The sequence below is a fragment of the Sabethes cyaneus genome, chromosome 3, assembly GCF_943734655.1.
Source record: "Sabethes cyaneus chromosome 3, idSabCyanKW18_F2, whole genome shotgun sequence".
NCBI classification, from domain to species: Eukaryota; Metazoa; Arthropoda; class Insecta; order Diptera; family Culicidae; genus Sabethes; species Sabethes cyaneus.
Genome location: NC_071355.1, coordinates 6,722,731 through 6,745,479, shown reverse-complemented (window position 1 = coordinate 6,745,479; position 22,749 = coordinate 6,722,731). Strand labels below are relative to the sequence as shown.

The 22,749-nt window shown below is 42.9% G+C and overlaps 2 protein-coding genes across 2 annotated transcripts; both read left to right on the top strand.

The window, feature by feature from the left end:
* The first annotated feature begins 12,785 nt into the window (after window positions 1-12,785).
* On the top strand, window positions 12,786-14,414 carry LOC128744671 (sorbitol dehydrogenase-like). Its single transcript, XM_053841836.1, has 4 exons — window positions 12,786-12,891; window positions 12,959-12,992; window positions 13,058-13,868; window positions 13,937-14,414. The coding sequence occupies exons 1-4, from the start codon at window positions 12,841-12,843 to the stop codon at window positions 14,112-14,114; spliced, it is 1,074 nt and encodes a 357-aa protein (XP_053697811.1). The 5' UTR covers window positions 12,786-12,840; the 3' UTR covers window positions 14,115-14,414.
* Window positions 14,415-18,105: 3,691 nt separating this feature from the next.
* Window positions 18,106-20,743, top strand: LOC128744361 (uncharacterized). The gene is made up of 6 exons (XM_053841310.1): window positions 18,106-18,342; window positions 18,401-18,894; window positions 18,950-19,299; window positions 19,359-20,075; window positions 20,129-20,577; window positions 20,699-20,743. The coding sequence occupies exons 1-6, from the start codon at window positions 18,223-18,225 to the stop codon at window positions 20,741-20,743; spliced, it is 2,175 nt and encodes a 724-aa protein (XP_053697285.1). The 5' UTR covers window positions 18,106-18,222.
* The last annotated feature ends 2,006 nt before the right edge of the window (window positions 20,744-22,749 follow it).

The window sequence follows — 22,749 nt, the reverse complement described above, 5'->3', positions numbered from 1 at the left end:
AAAATATTACTTGATAAATAAGTTCTCAGTGTTGAAACTTATTTGATGATTTGCTTATTTCTTTTAGGAAAGTTATTTTTATAAATAACATATAACAAATATATTTTTAGAGTTAAAAATGCAGGAAAGTACAGGACAATTACGTGGCTAATGCAACTGTCGTACTGACTCTTCACATGAATCACATGAAGATTGAATAAAGAACGACGAACCAAACTGGGTGCGATAACGGGTGGCAACTAAAATTTTGGAATTTTTTTCTCAAGCTGTCAAAAAAAAAACAAAGATACATGAAGAAGATATGATTGACCGAAATTAAAGATATATTATCCATTGTTGAAAAAAAATTAGTGTACATTTGAAAACGGTCCGTAATCGGCTGTTCGGCGAAGCTTTCGTTTAACGTCGAAACAGGAGCGTTGTACGGCCGTCATGTCAACTTTGCGAATGCATCTCTTGATTCGTGGCTCTCCAGTTATTTTTGTACACCAAGGAACTCAATATCCCGAAGAAATTTTAGATTGGGCGCACTGAGCCAAATTTTTCGGGTTGTGATTTTTGGGTAAAATTGGGATCGAATGGGTATTCAGGAACGATTGTGTTTTTTTTGGCGTAATTCGATGATGCTCTATCCGGCCAAAACACGTATTGTCCATCTGCATGATGTTTTTGTAGAAGCGGAATCAAAATTTTCTTCAAACATTCGTCTGGTGCATCTTAATTGATAGCCAAACCAGAGAGCTTGTTGTTGAAGAAACGAGAAAGAGAACGATGTCCTTCTGCGTCCATAATTTTGGCTGGTTTTCCACTACCTTGCTTGCGAATAGTTGTTGGGCATCTGAGGATATGGTAAACAGTCGAAGCCGCAACATATTTGCTTTTTAAATGTGGTACCGTATACTTTTTGCTGAGATTTCTGTTGCAGTTCGTAGAAATGTACAACGCGCGCCCGAAATGCTTCTTGTTTGGACGCTATTTTTTACAAAACTGGACAAACATAAACAAAACAAAAAATATTAACAAAAAGAGGAGAGCGAGAGCTAACACATACATACTCTCATTTCTCTCTGAGCTCGTTTGTTGTTGAGCATAAGGACCGCGAAAAAATTCCAAAATTTTGGATTCCATCCGTTAGTATTTCAGACGCGGTGGAGCGGAGTGGCGCTGCTTAACATTCAGGCGCTACAGAGTCCCCAAACGGCGGAGGAATCAGTGGATTGTCAGTCAGACAGTCAGGAATCAGGATCAGTGGCAGTGGCTCTGAACATCAAGGTGGGAACCAAGAAACTGGCCAGAAACAGTCGGGCATGGAACAATATGATTTACACTGCTACCAACCTTTGGATCCCCATCTTTTGTACTGTCCCCGTCGATTCCGGTCGGCGAACCACTTTGCAAAGTAGTTCAAGAGTGATGCAGGGAACTTTTACCAAGATGCCCTGCGTCCAGTTTACCGAAAATATCACGATTTTCCAGATATTGCTGAAGAGTGAATGCAACATTTGCGCTAACAGATACGTGGTTAGATTTCTACTGAAATGCAGTATACAGTGGACCCCCGTTCGTTTGAACGATTCCTCATGCAAACTAACGGGGTTCGTCTTTAATTTGAACAACTAGCAGCCCTAAATATACTGAAACTTATATGAACTGGCCGCCCTGCTCTTTGTTATTGTTTTGGTGGTTTGAGTTAGTCTCGTTTAGTTGGTAGGTGCAAGCAGCGAATATGTTATTCTCCGATCGGATTTCTATTGTAATCGTTAGGAAACGAAATGTGTAACTGATTAAACTAGGATTAAACACGCTAGATCAGTACAGACAAATCGTGTTTATGTGCATTGTCTGCGAAGGCAAATGATGCCATGTTGAGAATGACATTTGAAGCATCGTGCAAACCAGCGGGGTTCAAATTAAGTGTTCAGATTAAAAACGGCCAAACGAACGGGGGTCCACGGTATGCCTGGTGCTCTGCTGAACTTCATACGCTCGATTTCTGCTTCAATTTTAGCTAACTATGCAGCCTCAGAGTTGATATGGCTGATTCGACGTACTGTGTGCGTCACGCGCTGCTGGTTTTGTTGACCTGTGACACTTGAGACTTCAGAAGAGTTGTTCAAAGTGTTCAGTTTAAGGGTTACGTTGACCCGTAGGGTCGGTCAGTAACTGGTTGTCTTCTTTCTTGAGCGGCAAGTTGTGCATTGGTTCTAACAAGAACTGTCGAACAATGAGCGGATGTCTCCCCCATTTTCGGAGTTTAGTAAGGTTTTTTTGTCCTGGAATGCTAAAGTTATCTTGGCATTATGCTAATTAACATCACCATCAAAATACTCACTGAAATTCTATTACGACGTCAATCAACAATCAATCAAGAGACGAATTTCGGGCCACTGGCAAGTGGATTTCTTGGGAGTCCGTGTCGTTGATCAAATTTTCTAAATCCAATATATTCAAAAATGTCATTGGTATAAACGGTTCATCCAAGGGTAAGTCGCTTAGAACATTGTTGCAGGCTCGATTTAAGGAACAGCTTACCTCATTGATTACAATTGCGGTACATTCATTTCACAGTTCATGGCACACTGTGGCCCACCTTTTTGACATTTAAATTTGGAAATGTTAAAAATATTCAGCCCTGCCAATGTTTGTTATTGTCAAAACGATCAAAACAGTCTGGCTGGGCGCAGACGAGTTTGGCAGGTTTCACACGATCAGCACCTCAGCGGCACAGTAAGGCACAGACTAAACAAAATTTCTATGAATGAGGTGAACGGAATGTTCTCAGCGACTTACCCTTGGGTTCATCTACAAGTTCCATCTACAAAAAGGGTGATCTGTTCGACTGCTGCAACTAGCGCGGCATAAGGCTAATCATCCGCCAGATTTTACAGAAATGTTGGAAGTACTACGTGCCCACGCATCACATCGTACTTGATTTCAAAGCAGCTTATACGATGCAGTCGTACGTGGCCAGCTATGGCAGAAGACTGAAGTTTTTGGAGCGTCTTAGTAGAATACGAAACATGGAAATTAAATAAAAAGAAAATTTATCTAATTTAATTCTACTATGTATATTTATTCTTGACAGATACGTATTTCGCCTACGACTTGCAGGCTTCCTCAGTGTCTGTTTTCGCACTCGAAAAGGTCGAGTTTTATTTTAATTTAATTTCCAGCTATGGCAGTTAACTCGGTTTTCCGGATAAACTGACGCGACTGATCAAAACTGCATTGGATCGAGTAATATATTTCGTGTGCATCTCGGGGACACTCTCGAGTCCCTTCGAGATGCGGCAAAAGTTGAGACAATGTGACAGGGGCAAATGGAATCGAAACAGGAGACACGATTTTCATCAAGGGCATAGCCAACTCCTAGGCTTTGCAGAAGCAATGTACGTCAGACTGAAAGTGGAGTTTAGGAGGATTAGGCTTAAAAAATACGTCGAAGGCCAAAGGAAGATCAAAGGAAAGAAACGCGTGACTTCCACGGATGGTAACCGTTGACCGGGACGAACTGGAAGTGGTAGATGAGTTTCTGTATTTGGGATCGCTGGTGACTGCGGGCAACAACACTAGTAAGGTGTATTCAAGCGGGAAATCGGGCCTACTTTGCCCTTCGTAAAACGGTACGATCAAGAAGCATACGTCGCCGTCCGAAGCTGACAATGTAGGGGAACTGGGGGGAAAATGAACACCCTTAGCAATTTCGCCATTTGCTTCCCGAGGAACCAGCCAAATGCTAAACGCACTACATGAATTGAAAGCCGGATTCATATTCCACGTAGCAAAATATAAAGATGTTTGAAAAAGTACGATTTGTCATGAAAAATTCCTTATTTTCGAAAGCGTCACAGTCGAGCTTGATTTTTTTCGTGTGGGTAAAATGAACATGCAGTGAGGGCAAAATAAACATGTCATAGAAAACTAAAGTTAACATGCAATTTGGATAAATTAAACATTATTTTACCTTATCATTGTTCTACATAAGCTGTAGATATTCAACAAGGCTGCTGAACTTAAAATAGGACTGCACAAAGTTAACATAATGTATCTTCGCCACGTTCATACAATGCTTGAATTTCAACTCGCTTCATCGGTCATTTTCCGCCATTTTTCGAGAGACTCGATCATTTTCATTGACTGAATTGTAATTAGGTCCTGGCTGCTGATAAATGGAAAATAAAACATCATTATACGCACTGTTCATTTTGCCCCCGTAGTGAAGTGTTCATTTTGCCTCCAAAACACCAATTGTTTTCTAGTGTTTATTATAAACAAACAGTTGATAAAAATATTTGGAATTTTCGACAGATCCGCAGGACAGTGATAAGCAAACAACACTAAATGATACCAATAGTCGAAATTTAATTTGTTTCGCCAAAAAAGCTTATATACTATTAGTGGAAATTACCATCGGCGTCAGATTTCAACAAATATTTTTTACTTTTTCAATTTTTTTCACATTAGAAAGCCTATGATCACCACATATTGTCTCAAACAGCTTGAAATATTTCTAGGAGAAGATACCTATTGATCTGGAACAGTTTTTAATCGGTTTACTGGGAATTTGGCTACCATACCAGTTCATTTTACCCCCCCTGTTCATTTTACCCACAGTTCCCCTACAAATCAGGCTTGGCATACACTTTTCGCTTCGATTTTGCTCTTTTGATTACTGCATCTCAGCCAAGCAAAATTTGAAAAAGTGATGTGTGGGGCGTTTGTAGAATTTGTTATTATCTACAATATTTCTGAAGTAAGCATTACTGTGCATTTTGTATTTATGGCACTATAAGGCAGCTACCCTCTTGGTAGCAAAAAGAGCGCTCTTTTTGCTACCAACGGTATTGCTGCCCTACAGCGCCGTAAATACTAAAAATAAAACTTCACTTTCTTCAGCAATATTATAGTTAATTACTAGCTCTATAAATGCCCCATATACCACTTTTTCAAATTCTGCTTGGCTGAGGAGCAGTAATCAAAAGAGCAAAATCAAAGCGAAAAGTGTATGCCAAGCCTGCTACAAATCTCTTATTAGACCGCTAGTTTTTTATGGATTTGAAGCCGTGACGCTGCTTACCGTGTTCAAGTGGAAAGTGCTACGGATGATATTTGGAGGAGTAAAAAAAGTAAAGACAGTGCGACGAAAACAGTTCTCTTCAACAACACCACCGGCATCAGGAACACAGGTGGGCTTAACGTGCAAGATGGCTCGACCAGGTCGAAAATAATTTGCGAGACTTCTGAGACGACTGCGAAATTGGCCACGAGTGGCCGAAGATCCAGTTGAATGGAGATGACTGTTTGAAACCCCGGCTCTATGCTGCTGACGACGACGATAATAAAGGATCCATGGTTTGGTCGATTTCAAGGCAACATACGATACATTTGATCGAAAACCGCTAGCTCAGGAAGGAGAGCGACGAAAGCTTGCAGAATAAACTTATGTTTATTCGTGACGATTTTCTCGCGATAGACCAGCTAGACCTAGATCCGACTTGAAGCGAAAACTACACGATACAGACTGCGGATTAATCCATCGAAAACAAAAAAATACATACACGACAACAGGCTTTAACAATAAAACAGCAACCTTCTACCATCGGTTACCGTAGACTGCGATGGGCTTGAGGTGGTCGAAGAATTTGCATGTTTGAGATCACAACAATACCAGTGCGATTCAGACACGCATTCGATCTGGAAATCGTGCCTGTGTGCCTACCTTATTACTTCGGAATAGGTTGAGATTGAATCGGTTTGACCCTGATACAAAATATTAGGGTACGGGAGGGTATTTTCAGCCCATTAAGCGGTAGCCTGAATATTATTCAGGAATTACGTTGAAACTATATATTTTTTCGAGACAAGATTTTTATACCAGTTGATAGAATAATATTTACTGAATATCGGCGTGTATTTTGGTCTTAATGAAACGCTACTGAATTTGAGTTATAGTCGCGAGAAACGATGAAGTCGCTGCGGCTAAATTGACCCATTTTCTATAGTGGTGTCTGTGTTGTTTAAATCCGAAAGGCCGAAAAAGCCTGCACAGGAATTAGACGATTTTCAAAAATATGTAGATCAAAAGAGAGACCGATGGATAACGTGTCGGTATTGCCTAGATACCGGGTCATTGAAGATAACTAGTTTTGCAGGAACAACAGCTTGCTGCTAGCGCTAGTGTATCATTGAATCGTCCATATACACTAGCTATGTCAACACGATAAAAGAGTTTCAGGCGCAACTGCATCACATATTGGTAGTAGTGTAAATAGTGCACCATATGCTGAAATTAAAAGCAAAATGCTGCAAATTGCTAGTGAATGAAAATTGATTTATATTTTCATATCAGAAGGAAATTTTTGTGTTCTTCCGCGATGAAAAGAAGTAGAATTGTTCTGTGATACCATATTCACAGCTGTTTAGTTTCTAGAATAAGTAAACGTGATCATAATTGTGTGTTTTTCAAACCATCATCAAGAGCGGATACGCGTAAGCGATTGCTGCTGGTTTTTTTTAGCCTGATTACGTGCTAGTGGAAAACAGTGGTTTTGATGTTTATTGAATGAAATTTAGCAAATTACTTACATTTTCTTGAGAATAGTTATGACACATTAAAATCTATGAGTGCTCCCGTACCCTATATAGATTGGCTGTCCTTGAGCACACACCTTGCTGAGGAATTGAAAGTCCTTGTAGCTTGTAGTTTTCGAACGAAAGATGCTGCGGACTATCTTTTGTAAACTACAAGGAGGAAGACAGAGAGCCTCGTTTACATGTTATTATTAGGTATATTAACATCATGTCAAAGCCAGCCATCAATATGCAATGAAAATCCAGTACAATCAAATGCAAAGCGTATTTAAATTGAGTTTCTAGTTTGAATTCCAGAAGTTTATTTTGTTCAATACATGATTAAATTGGTATTTATTTATCAGAATTACCCAGGTAACCAATAAGCATTAAAATAAGCAGTAAATCAGTCGTTTATTAGCATCCCTGGCGTTTTATACTGCAGGTTGTTGTTTATCAGCTTTTCGACTGCATAACTGTTGTAAATTGGCATCCACAATTCTATTTAAATTCTTCTTGTTGGTAACTAGCTGCAAATAAGCATTGTCAGCACTATAACAGGGCTAGCAGTAAAGTAGCCGCATATTTTGCCAAAATAGCATTTAAGTAGCATTTAAGGCAACTTAAATGCTTATTGGCTTGCTTTTAAATTGCATTGGAAATGCTTATTGGTTACCTGGGTAGTACTGTACCGATTTAGATAAAACGGGTCTAGGATCGTGAAATGCACTCGTACGGAAAATAAACAGCGAATTTAAGAAACGTGGTTTATTGTACGAGAATAACTTTCAGAGTAAACAAAGTGATACAATGTAATGTATGCAAAGGTATATGAGATCGTAACTATACATATAGGTAGCATTCGCAAATGCTGGCACATCAAGCAGCGAGGGGTTGTCTACTCTAACACCCCCACTCAACCGCTGCAACTTGTTAATCCGATGGCAGAACAATTTCGGCGAAATACTGCAACCGGCAGACTCTTAGTCATCATGTCAGCTTGTTGATCACTGGTAGGGACGTATTCAATAGCAATCTTGTTCTCCTTCACTAAATCCTTTACGAAGAAAAACTTAACATCGATGTGTTTTAATCTCCCGAAGCCTTTGTCATCCTCGGTTATACGAATCGTCGATTGATTATCTTCGAAATACGGTACTGGGCTTTCCATTGTACATCCTAGATCCTGCAATAAACGCTGCATCCACAGGCCATGACAAACCGCTACACATAACGCTGTCAATTCTGCCTCCGTTGAAGAAAGCGCCACAGTTTGTTGTTTTCGTGTAATCCACGACACCGTTGATCCGTACACTTTAAACACGCTGCCACTAACCGATCGCCTATCGACAGCATTGTTGGCCCAGTCGGCATCCGTGTACACCTTTAAAACTTTCCCTGCATTTCGTTGGTATACAAGACTCAGATCTAAAGAACCTTTTATGTAACGCAGAATCCGTTTCAAGTGTGTCCAGTGATCGTCTGTCGGACAACTTTGATACTGACTGAAGAAGTTCACACTGGCCGCCAGATCTGGCCGTGTTGTCAAGGACGCGTACATCAGACAACCTATCAATTCGCGATAGGGTTGTTTAGTGCGCTTCTCTTCCTCGCCCTTCATGAGCTCAACCTGTTTTCCATTGGCGTCAACAGGGCTTGCAATCTTGCATATTAAACCGTCTCAAAACATCTTGAAGATAATTACGCTGATCCATTCGCAGGACTCCTTTCTCACTTTCGTAATCGATCGATATCCCGAGAAAGCACTTAATTTCCCCGATATCCGTCATCTCGAATTCACGTGAAAGTAAACTCTTCAAGCGCTCAACGATCTTCAATGTTGAACCCGCAATCATAATGTCGTCTACGTATAAAACGATAAAAATAATTCGATCGTTCGTCCTCTGTGTATAAAGACATTGATCATTCAAACTTCGTCGAAAGTGCAAACGCTTCTGAACAAAGTGGTCAAACCGGTCGTTCCAGGCTTTGGATGCCTGCTTCAATCCGTATATGGATTTCTTTAAACGACACACAAGATTATTACCGCTTTCGAATCCTTCAGGTTGCGTCATGAAAATCTCTTCAGTGAGTGGACCGTTCAAGAAGGCTGTTCGAACGTCCATCTGATGGACAATCATTTTCTTTTCATTCGCCAAAGCTAAAACTGTACAATCTGGCAACCGGGGAATAAGTTTCATCGTAATCAAATCCGAAACGTTGGCTGAAGCCTCTGGCCACCAATCGAGCTTTATAACGATCAGGTTGTCCGTCCATTCCCCTCTTTACCTTAAACACCCACTTGCACGTAACAGGTGACCGCCCTTGTGGTAACTTTGTCAGCTCCCATGTTTGATTTTTCATCAGCGACTGCATCTCTTCATCCACCGCTATTTGCCATTTATCCCAGTCCGGACGCTTCCGAGCTTCAGCTAGTGTTTTGGGAAGATTCTCCACAAAGCTTGTGACATTTAACGCGTAAGCCGCATAGTCCATCACGTAGTCTCCATGCCAGGCAGGTGCCCTGCGTTCTCTTCTTACATTCCCCGAGCCATCGTTCGCCTCAGTACCAGCATCCTCGAGAGATTTGTCACTGCCACAGACACTGGAGAAATCTTCATCCTCTGATGTCACCAGCTCATGGTGCATCTCTTCATGCTCCTGCTCAACTTCAGTACCGTCATTATCAACAGCATCTATTGAGATAAAATCATCGGTTGATAAATGCTCTTGTTGATCGACGGAAGACGAGGTTTCCATAAAAACGACATCATCTCTTTGTTTGCTAGGGCTCCATACCCGATAGCCATTGATGGAGTATCCAACAAAAATTCCTTTCCATGATTTAGAATTAAGCTTACCTCGTTTTTCCTTAGGAATGTGAACGTACACGTTGCAGCCAAAAACTCGAAGTTTAGTCAAGTCAGGCTTGTGTCCTTCCCATCTCTCATATGGCGTTTCACAATTGTCGACAGCATTCGTTGGACTACGGTTTACTAAAAATGCAGCGGTCTGAATAGCATAACCCCAGAAACACTTCTTTATTCCGGAATCCTCCAGCATCGCTCTGGCTTTATCGACGAGAGTGCGGTTCATTCGCTCGCTTACTCCGTTCTGCTCGGGCGTATACGGAACCGTCCATTCCACCACAATTCCTTTCTTCTTCAAGAACTGCTGAAATTGCCCGCTTCGATATTCGCCACCGTTGTCACACCGTAAATGACTGATACGCTGACCGAACTTTGCCGAAACAACCGCTTCGTAATTTCGAAAACATTCAAACACTTCATCTTTCGTATTTATTAAGAATACCATCACAAAGTGGCTCCAATCATCCACGAAAGTAACGAAATATTTCGCACCGCCAACACCAATGGGCGAAACTGGACCGCATACGTCTGTATGAATCAGTTCTAGCACTCGCGACGACCGCTTTTGTGTACGAATCGGAAACGGGTTATGCGTTTGTTTTCCACGTAAGCAAGGCTCGCATACGATACTGCCTTCATCGGTACATGACAGTTTCAGACCAAATGACCAAATGACCAAAATGACCAAAGCGTCTATGCCACAATTCCAAGTCTTTTGACACACGACCACTTGTCAACATCGATTTCACAGCATTTTTCCGGGAGTACAAATCTAGCTGATATAGCTTCCCGACACGCGAACCACACGCGACGACCTCTGTCCCGCGACGAATTTCGACATGTCCGTTTTCGTACACTACCGTCATCCCAGCATCATCAACACGCATAACCGAGAAAAGATTGCACCGCAAATCTGGTACGTATAGTACTTCGTTTATCGTGCACTCGATTAGTCTGCCGTTAACAACACTAATCGCTTTGACGGTACCAGAATACTCCGCCCGAATCGTCACATTATCCTTCGCAATGGCAATTTCTACGGGATTCTTCAGTGGGGTCAGTTCTTCGAATAATGCCTTATCATTCACTAAATGGTCAGAGCAACCGGAATCAATGTACCAACGAAGTTCTTGCGACCGTCTGCGTGACGCAGTTTTGCTCTCTCCGACAAAACTAACACTATTCGGTTCGGCAATGTGCGCTTTCGAATTATTATCACTCCGCTTCTCAAAACCGTTTGCTTTCACCGGACAATCAGCAAATTTATGACCGTTTTGTTTACACTTGAAACATTTAATCTTCTTCTTTTTCTTCTGCATTTGCTTCGAACCAGAAAACGCGGCCTCACTTTTTGGCGTTGTACCTTTCCTTTTTGTTTCTTCGTCCAGCAGCCTGCATTTCACAAATTCAATAGACAGCTTCTCTTCAGGCAGCGTCTCTATTGTCGTAACAACAGTCGAATATGCCGATTCAACCGTTAGCAACAAGTGACAAATTACATCAAGCTCCTCGAAAACGGCACCGGTAGCTCGATATTCGCGAACGAGTCTGTCAAATTTCAGAAAATGTTCCTGCAAAGTGCCACTGGTAAAACGATGCGCAAGCATTTGCTTTTTGAAATGCATCCTGCTTGCCAGACTGCGTCTCTCAAAGACCCGCTGTAGAGTATCCCACACATTTTTCGGTGAAATCTGATCGTGGATATACTCGAGCTGAGAATCGTGAATTCTCGCCACTAGCAATGACTTGCATTTTCGATCCTGTTTTGCACGTTTTTGCCGATTTTTCGCCTTTTGTGTTTTCACTTCAGCATTATCACCAGCCTCGTCCTTCAGCTCCTCCAACTGGTCCGCATCTGACCGGATGCACTCCAGGAGCTCGTGCTCCTCCAGGAGAACCATCATCCGATACTTCCAAGCGGCGTAGTTTGAGCCGTCGAACAGCGGAAGAAAATGCCGGTCGAATTTTTCGTCTTCCATCGTGCGAAACAAACTGCGAAACGAAACTTAACTCGACAAACCGAATGAAAACGCGACTGAGCACATAACCTAAAACGGGTCTAGGATCGTGAAATGCACTCGTACGGAAAATAAACAGTGAATTTAAGAAACGTGGTTTATTGTACGAGAATAACTTTCAGAGTAAACAAAGTGATACAATGTAATGTATGCAAAGGTATATGAGATCGTAACTATACATATAGGTAGCATTCGCAAATGCTGGCACATCAAGTAGCGAGGGGTTGTCTACCCTAACATTAGATTCTTCTCTAAAGGTTGATTGTGAATTCTTACACGGGTGCATTATCGTTCATGTTCCAGTTTTATTCATGGTTCTTAAAACAACATGGAAGTAAACGACCAAGGCTAAACATACGCCAGAAGATTTGAAAATGGCGATGGTAGATGATGAAATTCTAGTGGGAAGCATCGAGATGCAGTTGCAGTTCAGGACTCTATACGATAAGAGACGTCGAATTGAATCGGAAAAGGGGACCGCTTCCGCATTCACGACCGAGAAGGAATCAGGATTCAATCGGGATGCTTTTGATGGTCGCTACAGGTTTCTCTGTTGGTGAAAAATAGGTTTGTAATTCTAGACAAACTTTTGCTAGATAGATAGTTAGTAGGATTCTTGCACTAGTCTCCGTAATTATCCTGTATTCTAATAACCGGCTGCGAAGACTGATGTCTATAAAAACCGCCAAGGCTTAGAAAGTTGTTTAAGACCAAGGCTTTGCTTTTTCACAAATTGCCCTATCACTTCAGAAATTTCGATCAGATCGATTGTGTTTTCATTCTTATATTCTTTCTACCAATAGCTAACACGACGCCTGCGCGTTCTTATGTTGTTTTAATTTGTTTGAGAAAACATGCATGCATTTCTTAACATTGAATCTAGTCCATTTTAAGCACCGGCTGTGGTAAGTGTTTTTCTCAAAATTTTATTTACGTAATCGTCTTGTTTCACACTGTTTGGCATAAAAATACATCAAAGTTATATAATTTTTATTTGCTATTAGCATAGACTCGGAATTTAAATAACTTTAGAATTGATTGGACAATATTTTAACAGCAATAATGCACCGGTACTACCGGTACTCTTGCAGTGTAAACATAACTCAGGCAGTACAAATACAGTCCAATCTGTTCGCTCTCATCTGTTCGACGCCATAGGTACTATGGGACCGTAAAATTATAAACATTTTCTTTTTTTTTTCGTTCGTTTGTGAGCTCTCGACCTCTGATAAGAGATACAATTAAAAACAGAAACGTTGTTGAAGTGTGAAGAGCGATTCGCGCGAACCTGTTTGCTACGCAATATAAATAATCATTCTCGTTTTAGCTTCGTTAATGAGCGGTGGTTTTTAGTAGTTTCGATTGAGACGTTCGTTTAAAACATGAAGGACAATCTTACTGCAGTTTTACATGGAGTGGAAGATCTCCGCTTGGTGAGGAGTTGATACTATTGTTAAGGTTCTATTCTTTGCCTTACAGCAATTCTATTACAATTTACAGGAGCAGCGTCCGATTCCAACTCCAAAAGACGATGGTAAATTTGAATAATATCCTTCTACGAAAGTTTCGCCTTAAACTAAATTAATTTAAAATTTTCAGAGGTCCTGCTAGAGATGGATAGTGTCGGCATCTGCGGATCGGATGTCCATTATCTGGCGCACGGTCGCATCGGAGATTTTATTTTGCGAAAACCAATGATAATAGGGCACGAAGCATCGGGGATTGTTGCAAAGGTCGGTTCCAAGGTGAAACACTTGCAGATCGGTGACCGAGTGGCTATCGAGCCAGGCTACGGTTGTCGAGTGTGCGATTATTGTAAAGCGGGTCGTTACAATCTGTGCGATGAGATGATTTTTTGTGCCACACCACCTTATGATGGAAATTTAACAAGGTATTACACACATCCGGCTGACTTTTGCTACAAACTACCGCCCCATGTGACAATGGAGGAGGGTGCGTTGTTGGAACCTCTGTCGGTAGGCGTCCATGCCTGTCGAAGGGCACAAGTAGGATTGGGATCAGAAGTTTTAATTCTCGGTGCTGGACCGATTGGATTGGTTACATTAATCACGGCCAAATCGATGGGTGCTGGCAAAATCGTAGTAACGGATTTAGTGCAAAATCGACTAGATGTCGCGAAGGAACTGGGAGCTGATGAGACGCTTATCGTTGAAAGAGGATCCGATGAGAAGGAGATTGTCAAAAAGATCCATGGATTATTCGGCGGAGCACCGGATAAAACTATCGATTGCAGTGGAGCGGAGGCCACTTCGAGATTGTCCATCCTGGCTACTCGATCAGGAGGGTGCGCCGTTTTAGTCGGAATGGGTCCACCGGAGGTAAAGTTACCTCTGGTTAATGCCTTAGCACGAGAAGTCGACATTCGTGGAGTGTTTCGTTATTGCAATGAGTATGGCATATTGCAACTGTAACTAGAATGAAATTGTTTTGTAATAGTGTTTTTTCCCTTTTATTCAGCTATCCTGCCGCACTGAGTCTGGTTGCAAGTGGAAAAATTAATGTTAAGCGACTGATTACCCACCACTTCAATATTGAGGAGACACTGGATGCCTTTAATACTTCCCGGCATGGCCTCGGCGGGGCGATTAAAGTGATGATTCACGTTCAACCTAAGGATAAAAACAATGCAAAGTAGATGCCAAGTGTGGAATAGGATAATATGTAAGCGGTCAACATTTCCATTTTGGTCATTTTACCGGGATTCAAAGAGCTCTATCAAATTACAGCATACTAAAATTTCCTAAACTACTTGGACATTTAATCAGGCGTCACACATACACCTTCTTCAACGTAAATTATTTAATTTCGAGATGCATTGAACAATTGGTTGGGCCTTGATTTAAATAAAGCGAAGAGCATTATTATTTTTTGCTTATAAATCTTATACTTATTAAGTATTTCGGGTATAGACTCACATTCATAATATAATACGATAAAGCAAGATACTGAACTACATGACAGCATTGTAATTGCGAGCAGTGCTGGCATTGGCCAGTCAGGAAAGAATGGTCATTCGTCAAGATGGTGTTTCTGAATGGTGTTTTGTCAGAAGAAAAGTGCGCTTGAAACAGTACAGCTACCTATGGGGTCTAAAATAGGTTGGTTGCCGTAAGCCATTTCACAGATGCTGATTGTTTTACTTATTGGTCCATGTCTGGTCGGTCCTGTAGAACAAAAAGGGAGCGTATCAGAGACCTCCATTGCCAGCGGTTACCCGCCATGGCTTTCACCTGTCGCCAGGACAGATTATCTTCTGCAGCCCTGATGTCGTTGGGTAAGCTGCGTTGCCGTGAACCTCTGGGTTAGCTAGTTTTTCGTTATCTTTGCAGATTCCTATCGATCGGCCGTTGGTGACATCGACATTGGCAGGCAGCGATTAATAAATACAGCAATGATTCGTTAATTGGGCAGTTTATTAATTGGAGTTCGTTAGTAGGGGCGCTCCAACTTAAATGTCAAAATTCTAATGATTTTTTTAGTTTAGAAATTTCCAATAGCGAATTCAGGCTGCCTCTGCAGTTTTCGCGTTATCGACTAAGCCGTTCATCTCGGTTAAGACGAATGAAGCAGAATTAGCTCGGCCGTTGATGAGGCCGTAACCGGGGTGCTAGTTAGGTGAAGAAACGTCAAGTGTACGAAATAACTGGTTTTATAGGAAATGCCAGCAAGCGATGGAGAGGCAAAAATAGCTCGGAAAAACTATCTAAGCATTGCCACGAGAGAGAATTTGGTTAAGTATCGACGAGCGCGGTATAAGTTGACCACGATCCTGAGCAGGAAAACGCACCAGAAGGAGGACAGAGATCGTGAAGAGCCAGAACAACTATTCCGGGCAAACGAGACGCGCAAGTTCTACGAGATGGTGATCCAATCTCGTAAAGGACAAACACCGAAGCCTGATATGTACAAGGACTAGGAGAAAAACCTGGTCACAGACGAGAGCGAGGGGACGACAGGTGGAAGCAGTTCATCGAAAGGAATCTCAATTACGATACAGCAGAAGGGCTGGGAATGGAAATTAACCTAGGAGTGCCTACAAACGGTAACACTGTCCCTGCTTCCCATATCGAAAAAACCCGGCAGGATTTCTGCCAGGAGCAATCGGTCAGTTGAAGAATAATAGAGCCGCCGGAAAGAACCGTCTCCTGGCAGAACTCTACAAAAATGGCAAAGAACAACTATAGCAACGGTACTTCACTGGGTAATTTAAAGGATTTGGGAGGAGGCGAAACTATCGGAGGAGTGGAAGGAAAGCGTGGTTTGTTCCATCTACAAACTAACCCCAACATCAAGAGATTTCGTGGGGCAGTTTTAAACGGCTTTATAAGGTCCCACGTTTTGACCATATGCCCCCTTTAAAGTAAAGTGACCACATTTTTTTGGATGAATGCGGGACATATTGAATGGTTTATTTGCTAAATCGGTTCGATAGTAAAGATGGGATCATTTAGAAATTGGGCACCTCATTTTGGTGATAGCGGCGCTGCAGTGGCCGTGGCTGCTAGCTTTTGGTAGCATTGTATTATTTGTAAACAGTTTTGCTCGGTATATTATTTTCGCAGTTTAAAAGTAACGTGGTTTCGAGATATTCATCATGCAGGAGGAGAAATAAAATAAAATCACTTGCAGAATCCATCAGCGTCGGATTGGGAGCTGGCGGGACTGACGGATTATCCTAAAAGAGCTGTGGCGTGAGTAATTGAGGGATGCAAGGGAACTCTCTGAACTCTTGATCGTCAACTGTGGTTGAGGGTCATTCGGAGAGCCAAGGCTGATCTCAGCATCATGGATTGTGCTTTGGCGAAAAAACTGAATACTGACCGCTGTACTGTGCGGCGAATCCGTCCTGGAATGGCTACAAATGTTACCGAGCTAGTGGGGAGTCCAACAGAAGCCTCAAACAATAAACAAAGCTTAGAATCCGGTCTCATAAGCTATGTGACCGGGTGGTGACGAAACGCGATGCATGTGTTTGACTCGATGTAGGGTTGCCAAGTGGCCGGTCAATCCTGCAAAAAGGCCGGTTTTCCTACATATGAAGCCGGATTTGTACTTTTTGTCTAATTTGTAAATTTTCTGATAAATTTATTAGCAATTTATTGAGCAGTGGATTATTGAAGATAGCCAGTTGTGCAGTGACAATACTTTGATTCTGGCGGTAATATACATTAAATTGTCCACTAGCGCCAGAAGCAAGTACTTGTCACTCTGATACTAGCTATCTTCAATAATCCGTTCAATGCTCCTCTACCAAATATGCTGCTAAACCCCCCCCCCCCCCAACCCGCCGCATTTTTGAAGGCAGGACCGACCGACCGGTTTTTGTAATTCTCAGACTTGGCAACCCTAACTCGATGATGAGTAAGCTTCAGAGAAGGTCGAGTTCAGCCAAACCCAGGACTTAAATTCTCCATGCTCTGGGTCGCGGTGGGGCTTGTAGCAGATTCGAGATTGGTTTCGTGATAAAAGGTGATGACTTGGCAAGGAATCTGTTTCATTGGCATCCGTGTGAAAACCAGTGTTTTATGACGGATAAGAATTCGGAGATACACAGGGGTAGGTGCCCCACCAGGCGGATTTTGCTCTTTATTAAGTCCCATGATAGCCTGCCGCAGTTTCAGCATGCATGCTACAATGGGCAATGAATTTCAGTTTATTTCAAAAGAGCTGAGTGCACCAAATTGACACCGGGTTCGTCCGGTATTGAAATACTGGGGGATAGTGAAGCGAAAGCTGAAGATGAAGAGAACAGTCATCCGCGATATTGGTCAGATGAGGAGTTTGAGGCAGGCTGGGGTCGTGGCTGGGGAGGGTATGCAGCGGCTGACGAGCGGTGTCAGCAGTAGGGTTTTTCAAGCAATGTAGGGTAACCAACGTATTTTGGACCCCATCAGCAGCTGTACATAATTTGGACACTTACAGCAAAATCAAATCGAAGTGTCCAAATTATGTACAGCTGCTGATGGGGTCCAAAATAGGTTGGTTACCCTAACATAATTTCCTATGTTTCATCCTTAGAAACTTTTTCGATTAAAAAAATAATCAACGCGCGACACTTTCCGGGACGCTTAGTAATCCGGGACAAGCCATCTAAATCCGGGACAGTCCCGCATAATCCGGAATGTCTGGTCAGCCTACTTTAAAGAGATCTTTTCCACCATATTCAACAATACATGGACAGAACATTTAATTACGTCCAGTGATTATTTCTGCCCATTGTGCCATTACTTAACGTTCCCTTGAAATACAACAACATTCAAGCACCCCCAGCTTTGTTTTGTCGTTGATTCTTAGCAGAGTTGCCATATATATCAGTTTTGACGACTAGAACGGAAAAAATACAAAATATAATGTATTTCATATACAGACTAATGCAGGATGTAGATTTAAAATTTAATTCTAATTTCTAATTGAATTGTAAAGGTATTTGCAGACTAAATAAAAGATGTACAACGTTTTCCTGACCGCACCAACACAAAAAATATATCGAGCACCTGGAAAATAATTTCTTTAAAACCACTCTGGCAACCCTTGAGTGTTGGAATGCTGTCAAACAGAAATTTTGCCGCCATCGGCCATCGTATTTTGTCTTCTCTTCTCTAATCAACGCAAACCGCCAGAATTTTATTCGGTCGACTTTTGGTGGCACGCAAGTGAATAATACTCGAGTGTTTTTCCGACAGATATTGTGAATTTGACTTACCTTATGTTCGTTTTATAGAACAAAACGGATTGGTGCCAAGATGAGCCATTCCAAGGCAGCGCCAGGCTGTTGCTTCATCTGCAAAAGCACGGAGGACGATGAGCTTCTGTTCGGTAAAATGTACACCAAGTGGCGTATGCGGGTCCACTATTACTGCTTGGTAATTGATTTTAAATGAATTTTTGCTGTGGCAGAGAGTATAGGTTTTCATTTTTCAGCTTCTCTCATCGAATATGGTGCAGAACGGAGAATCAGACGAGGAAGGAATTTTTGGCTTTCTTCAGAAGGACATCCGCAACGAAGTGGCCCGTATACAGAACCAAAAGTGCTACATCTGCAAGCAGCGCTATGCTAATGTGCATTGTTGCGCTAAAAAGTGCTTTCGGACGTTCCACACAATCTGCGGCATACGGAATGGCTGCCTGTCTCACTTCGTAGATACCTACCAGTCGTGGTGCGATAAACATATCGAACTACGGGATCGGGAAATACACGGCGAAAGCGACGTTTGCAATATATGCTACGACGAAATGGGACCGTATAATCGGTTGGAATCGATCCATGCACCCTGCTGTCACAATGGCTGGTTTCATAGGCGGTGTGTAGCGCAGTTTGCCCAAACGGCGGGGTACTTTTTCAAATGTCCTCTCTGCAACAATAAGGATGATTTTATGCGGTTCATGCAGCAAAGAGGGGTTTTTGTACCGGAGAAGTATGTGAGATCTACCTATGTGGTAAGTTATTTTGTGTTTTGTTTGCTTTGATAGGGATGCCGCTTGGGAAATGGAACCGAACGCCTTTGGAGATCAGCTAGAGCGGCCCACGGTTTGCGACGCTGAAAAGTGCCTTTGTCCTTATGGACGTGATTACGATGATACCAAGTGGGATATAAGATTGTGCGAAACTTGCGGCTCTACTTGTCGCCATGATCGATGCATGGAAATACCAACAAAGAACTACGTATGCACGTTCTGTCGTCCGATTGTGGGCGATGAAGTCCCGGCTGCGGTACTGGCTCTGGCTGAAGCTTCTCGACGAGCGGAAGCAGCTAGATGTCAATCTACCTCCTCCATTAGTTCATCGAATGAAAGTGACGAAGAGCATTCTAATGGTCAAAGTGCGTGTTTGCCAGAAAAAAAAAATGTTTCGTAATAATCGAGTTTTTCTTTGTTTTAGGGTATGAATCAGGTATTCACAGTCCTGGAAGCAGCAGGGAAAGTAGTTCGCCGTCATTCGCCGGCTTTGCGAACGTAAATCGAAAGCTTAAAAACAAGAAACGACGAATTGAGTCGTCAGATTCCACATCAGATTCATCAACTGTGAAAACAAAAAAGCACAAATCTTGGTCGAAACGAAAAAGCAGACTAGAGCAGAGCGACGATAGTGACTCTGGCTCTGAAATATGTCGAAAAACAAAAAAAAGTCGAAGAATTTCCTCTTCTTCGTCGCTTTCCTCCCGTAACAGTGGCGATAGCATTAATCTAGAAAGACTATTGAAGAGGGTACCTCTTCAGAAAGCTAGTGTTGATAAGCTGATAAAATTAAAACCGGTAGTTCAACTGCGAAGGCTCAGCGAAGATCAGATTAAGGTGCTGAGTTTTGCCGCAGTGGAGGAGGAAACATTTGATTTCACCTATCGTGTCAAACTGAACAAAACTCAACGGCGTAAAACGATGACCGACTTGCAGCAGTCGATAAAGGATGCCATTCGTTCCGACACCGATACGTTAACTGACGGTTCGGCCAGCCGAGCAAACGAACCAGCTGAGAGGGCTTCGCAAAGATTCTCTAAGAAGTATAAACTGAAGTTGCTTCTGCCGAAGTCTGTCCCGCAGAAACGGGTTGTTGTCTCTAACAGTAGCGAATCCGATCCGGAAGTTCCCGCTAAGAAGTGTGGGTATTCTACCCGTTAAATAGATCTTAATATTAATTTCTCTTTCCTTCAGTGTGTACACCACAAGGGACACAAAACAAAAGCCGTATCACATTGCTTTCCTCGGACAACTCGGAAAACACCTGTCCGAATAGCCCGCAGAAGGTCTCTCCAGCGGATCCCATCGTTAGCGCGGTAAAACCGTCACCGGACAAGTTGCATGCAACGGTTGCATCACCGGTATTTTCACCGACAACAACACCCAAAACGGAACGCAAAGTGCGAAAGGAGCCACCATCCAATGGCCAAAAGACCACCACAGGCAGTCATCAGAAGACGTTGACAAGCTTTTTCAAGATATCTCCGCCGGTTTCGAACGAGGTGTCTTCTGCTGCTACAGGCAGTAGTGCAATATCGTGTTCAACTGCGACTCCATCATCGTCGTCATCGTCTTCGTCGGTGGCTGGAAAAAGTACTAAAATCACGCCGGCCAGTGCCTCGCGCAAGAAACTGGCAGAGTTGGTGAGTTACAACTACACGCATTAATACGCTGTTTGGTTAAATGTTGGTTTTGAATCAAAGCTTGTTGAGAAATATATATGTTTTTACGATCTGCTAAACAGCATTTTGTTAATTATTCCAGGATCGCGGTCAGAAGAATCTACTGGATTTCTTCAATAGGTGCTAGCCTGATGGAAAACAATAAATTGAAATCTATTTTACTGCTAAGCGAACGTTAACGAAAATATTTTCTTATAATATTTAAGTTTTGGAATTTTTCCTACTCTATAGATATGAGTATGTTACGAAGACTTATTAATAAACGAATGGTGTGTGGAAACATCTTCATTGAACATTTTCTATTTTGTCCGAAGGCTCCTTAACGGTCGAGCGAGTCAAAAGTTGGTTTTAGTTTGTGAGTAACAGCCTTCAACAATTGCTTAACGTAGTAAATAGATTTAGAACAAAACTAATTTTAGTTTTAAGCAGTTCTGATCCGATAGGCTTATTACGGCAGGCGAGTGACTCGACAGTTTTGAGTTCGCTGTCATTCGCGTTTTATTCGCGAACTTCGAAGCGAATGACGTGAGAGTTTCAAGACGAACCTAGCGTGACAAAGCAAAGCTTTGGGTTATGAGCGTCTTACTTACTTGACGGTTGTGTATCAACAGACTTCTCAGCCGGTTATTAGAGTACAAGATAATTACGGGGCTAGTGCAACGGTCCTACTGACACTAGCAGCATCGCCTAGTTGAGATTCGAGAACATACGACCACTGGCTTCCCAAGTAACGACGGTAGCTGAATTACAAAAGCCGTTGCTGGCAAAGGGTGAACATGTGCATTCCGTAACCTCTGTTCAATAACTCCTATTCCTACCTCCACGAGGTGCCGGCTGGGGTACGCAACTTCGGTTGTCGTATGCTACTAGGAAAGGGGGCACAGTGGCTCCCGCCCACATTATTATGGCAGCCCCATCAGAGGGATAAGGACCTTAGGTTAACAGCCTACTGTACCGGAGCACAGAAAAGCTACCGAAAATGAAAGAAGAAATCTCTGGATTATTGGCAACGCCCTTTAGCATGAAAACACGGACACGAATCGGAACATGGAATATACTGACCCATGCCCAGCAGGGCAAGTTGGCTCAACTTGCAAGGGAAGCTAGTCGCCTGAAGCTTAAAATCCTGGGGCTGAGCGAGGTCCGCTGGCCGGGTACTGGCGAACACAGGACATCATCCGGGCAAATCTTGCTCTACTCTGGCATACGAGGTGAAAATGCTACTCGAGAAAGAGGAGTTGGATTCCTACTGAGCCCAGGGGCACATGCAGCCCTGATGAAGTGGGAACCGATAAATGAACGAATAATCGTTGCCAGATTCAGAACACGGGTTAGGAACCTTACAGCAATCCAGTGCTATGCGCCAACAGATGCTGCCGACCTGCAGAAGAAAGAGAGTTTTTACGAACTTCAACGCGAAGATTGGCTCAACGCGCACCTTGAACGCATCATGGGACGCCATGGCCTAGGAAAGATGAGCGGAAACGGGGAGCTGTTTACAGAATTCTGTGGTAATAACAACATGGTCATTGGTGGATCGCTCTTCCCCCATAGACCAGTACATAAAGTCAGGTGGGTTTCTCGCGACGGCCGAACAGAAAACCAAATCGACCACATCTACATCAGCCGGAAATGGCGAAGGAGCCTCCTTGATATACGCAACAAACGCAGCGCTGATATTGCATCCGACCATCATCTTGTTATCGCTGGGATACGTCTGCGCGTCGCACGTGTCCAACGACGGGAGGAGAAAGTCGGGTGCCGTTACGACGTCTGCCGATTGGAGAATTTTGAGGTGAAAAGGGCCTTTGTCGAACAACTTGAATCCCGAGCCTCGGAGTTGCCACCTGGTGGAACCGTCGAAAAGTAATGGACCGGCATCAAGAACGCCTTCATCACGACCAGTGATGAAACCCTCGGCAAAGCGCGCAGTGGGCGGAGGGAGTGGATTTCGGACGAAACTTGGAGGAAGATCGACGAGCGGAGAAAGGCGAAAGCCGGCATTGAGCGAGCGCGGACCAGATCGGCTAAGACAGCTGCCCGTCAACGATACGTTGAACCGGAGAGGGCTGTTAAACGTGCTTATAGGCGGGACAAGAGAGCCTGGACTTACTCGCTAGCCGAACAAGGAGA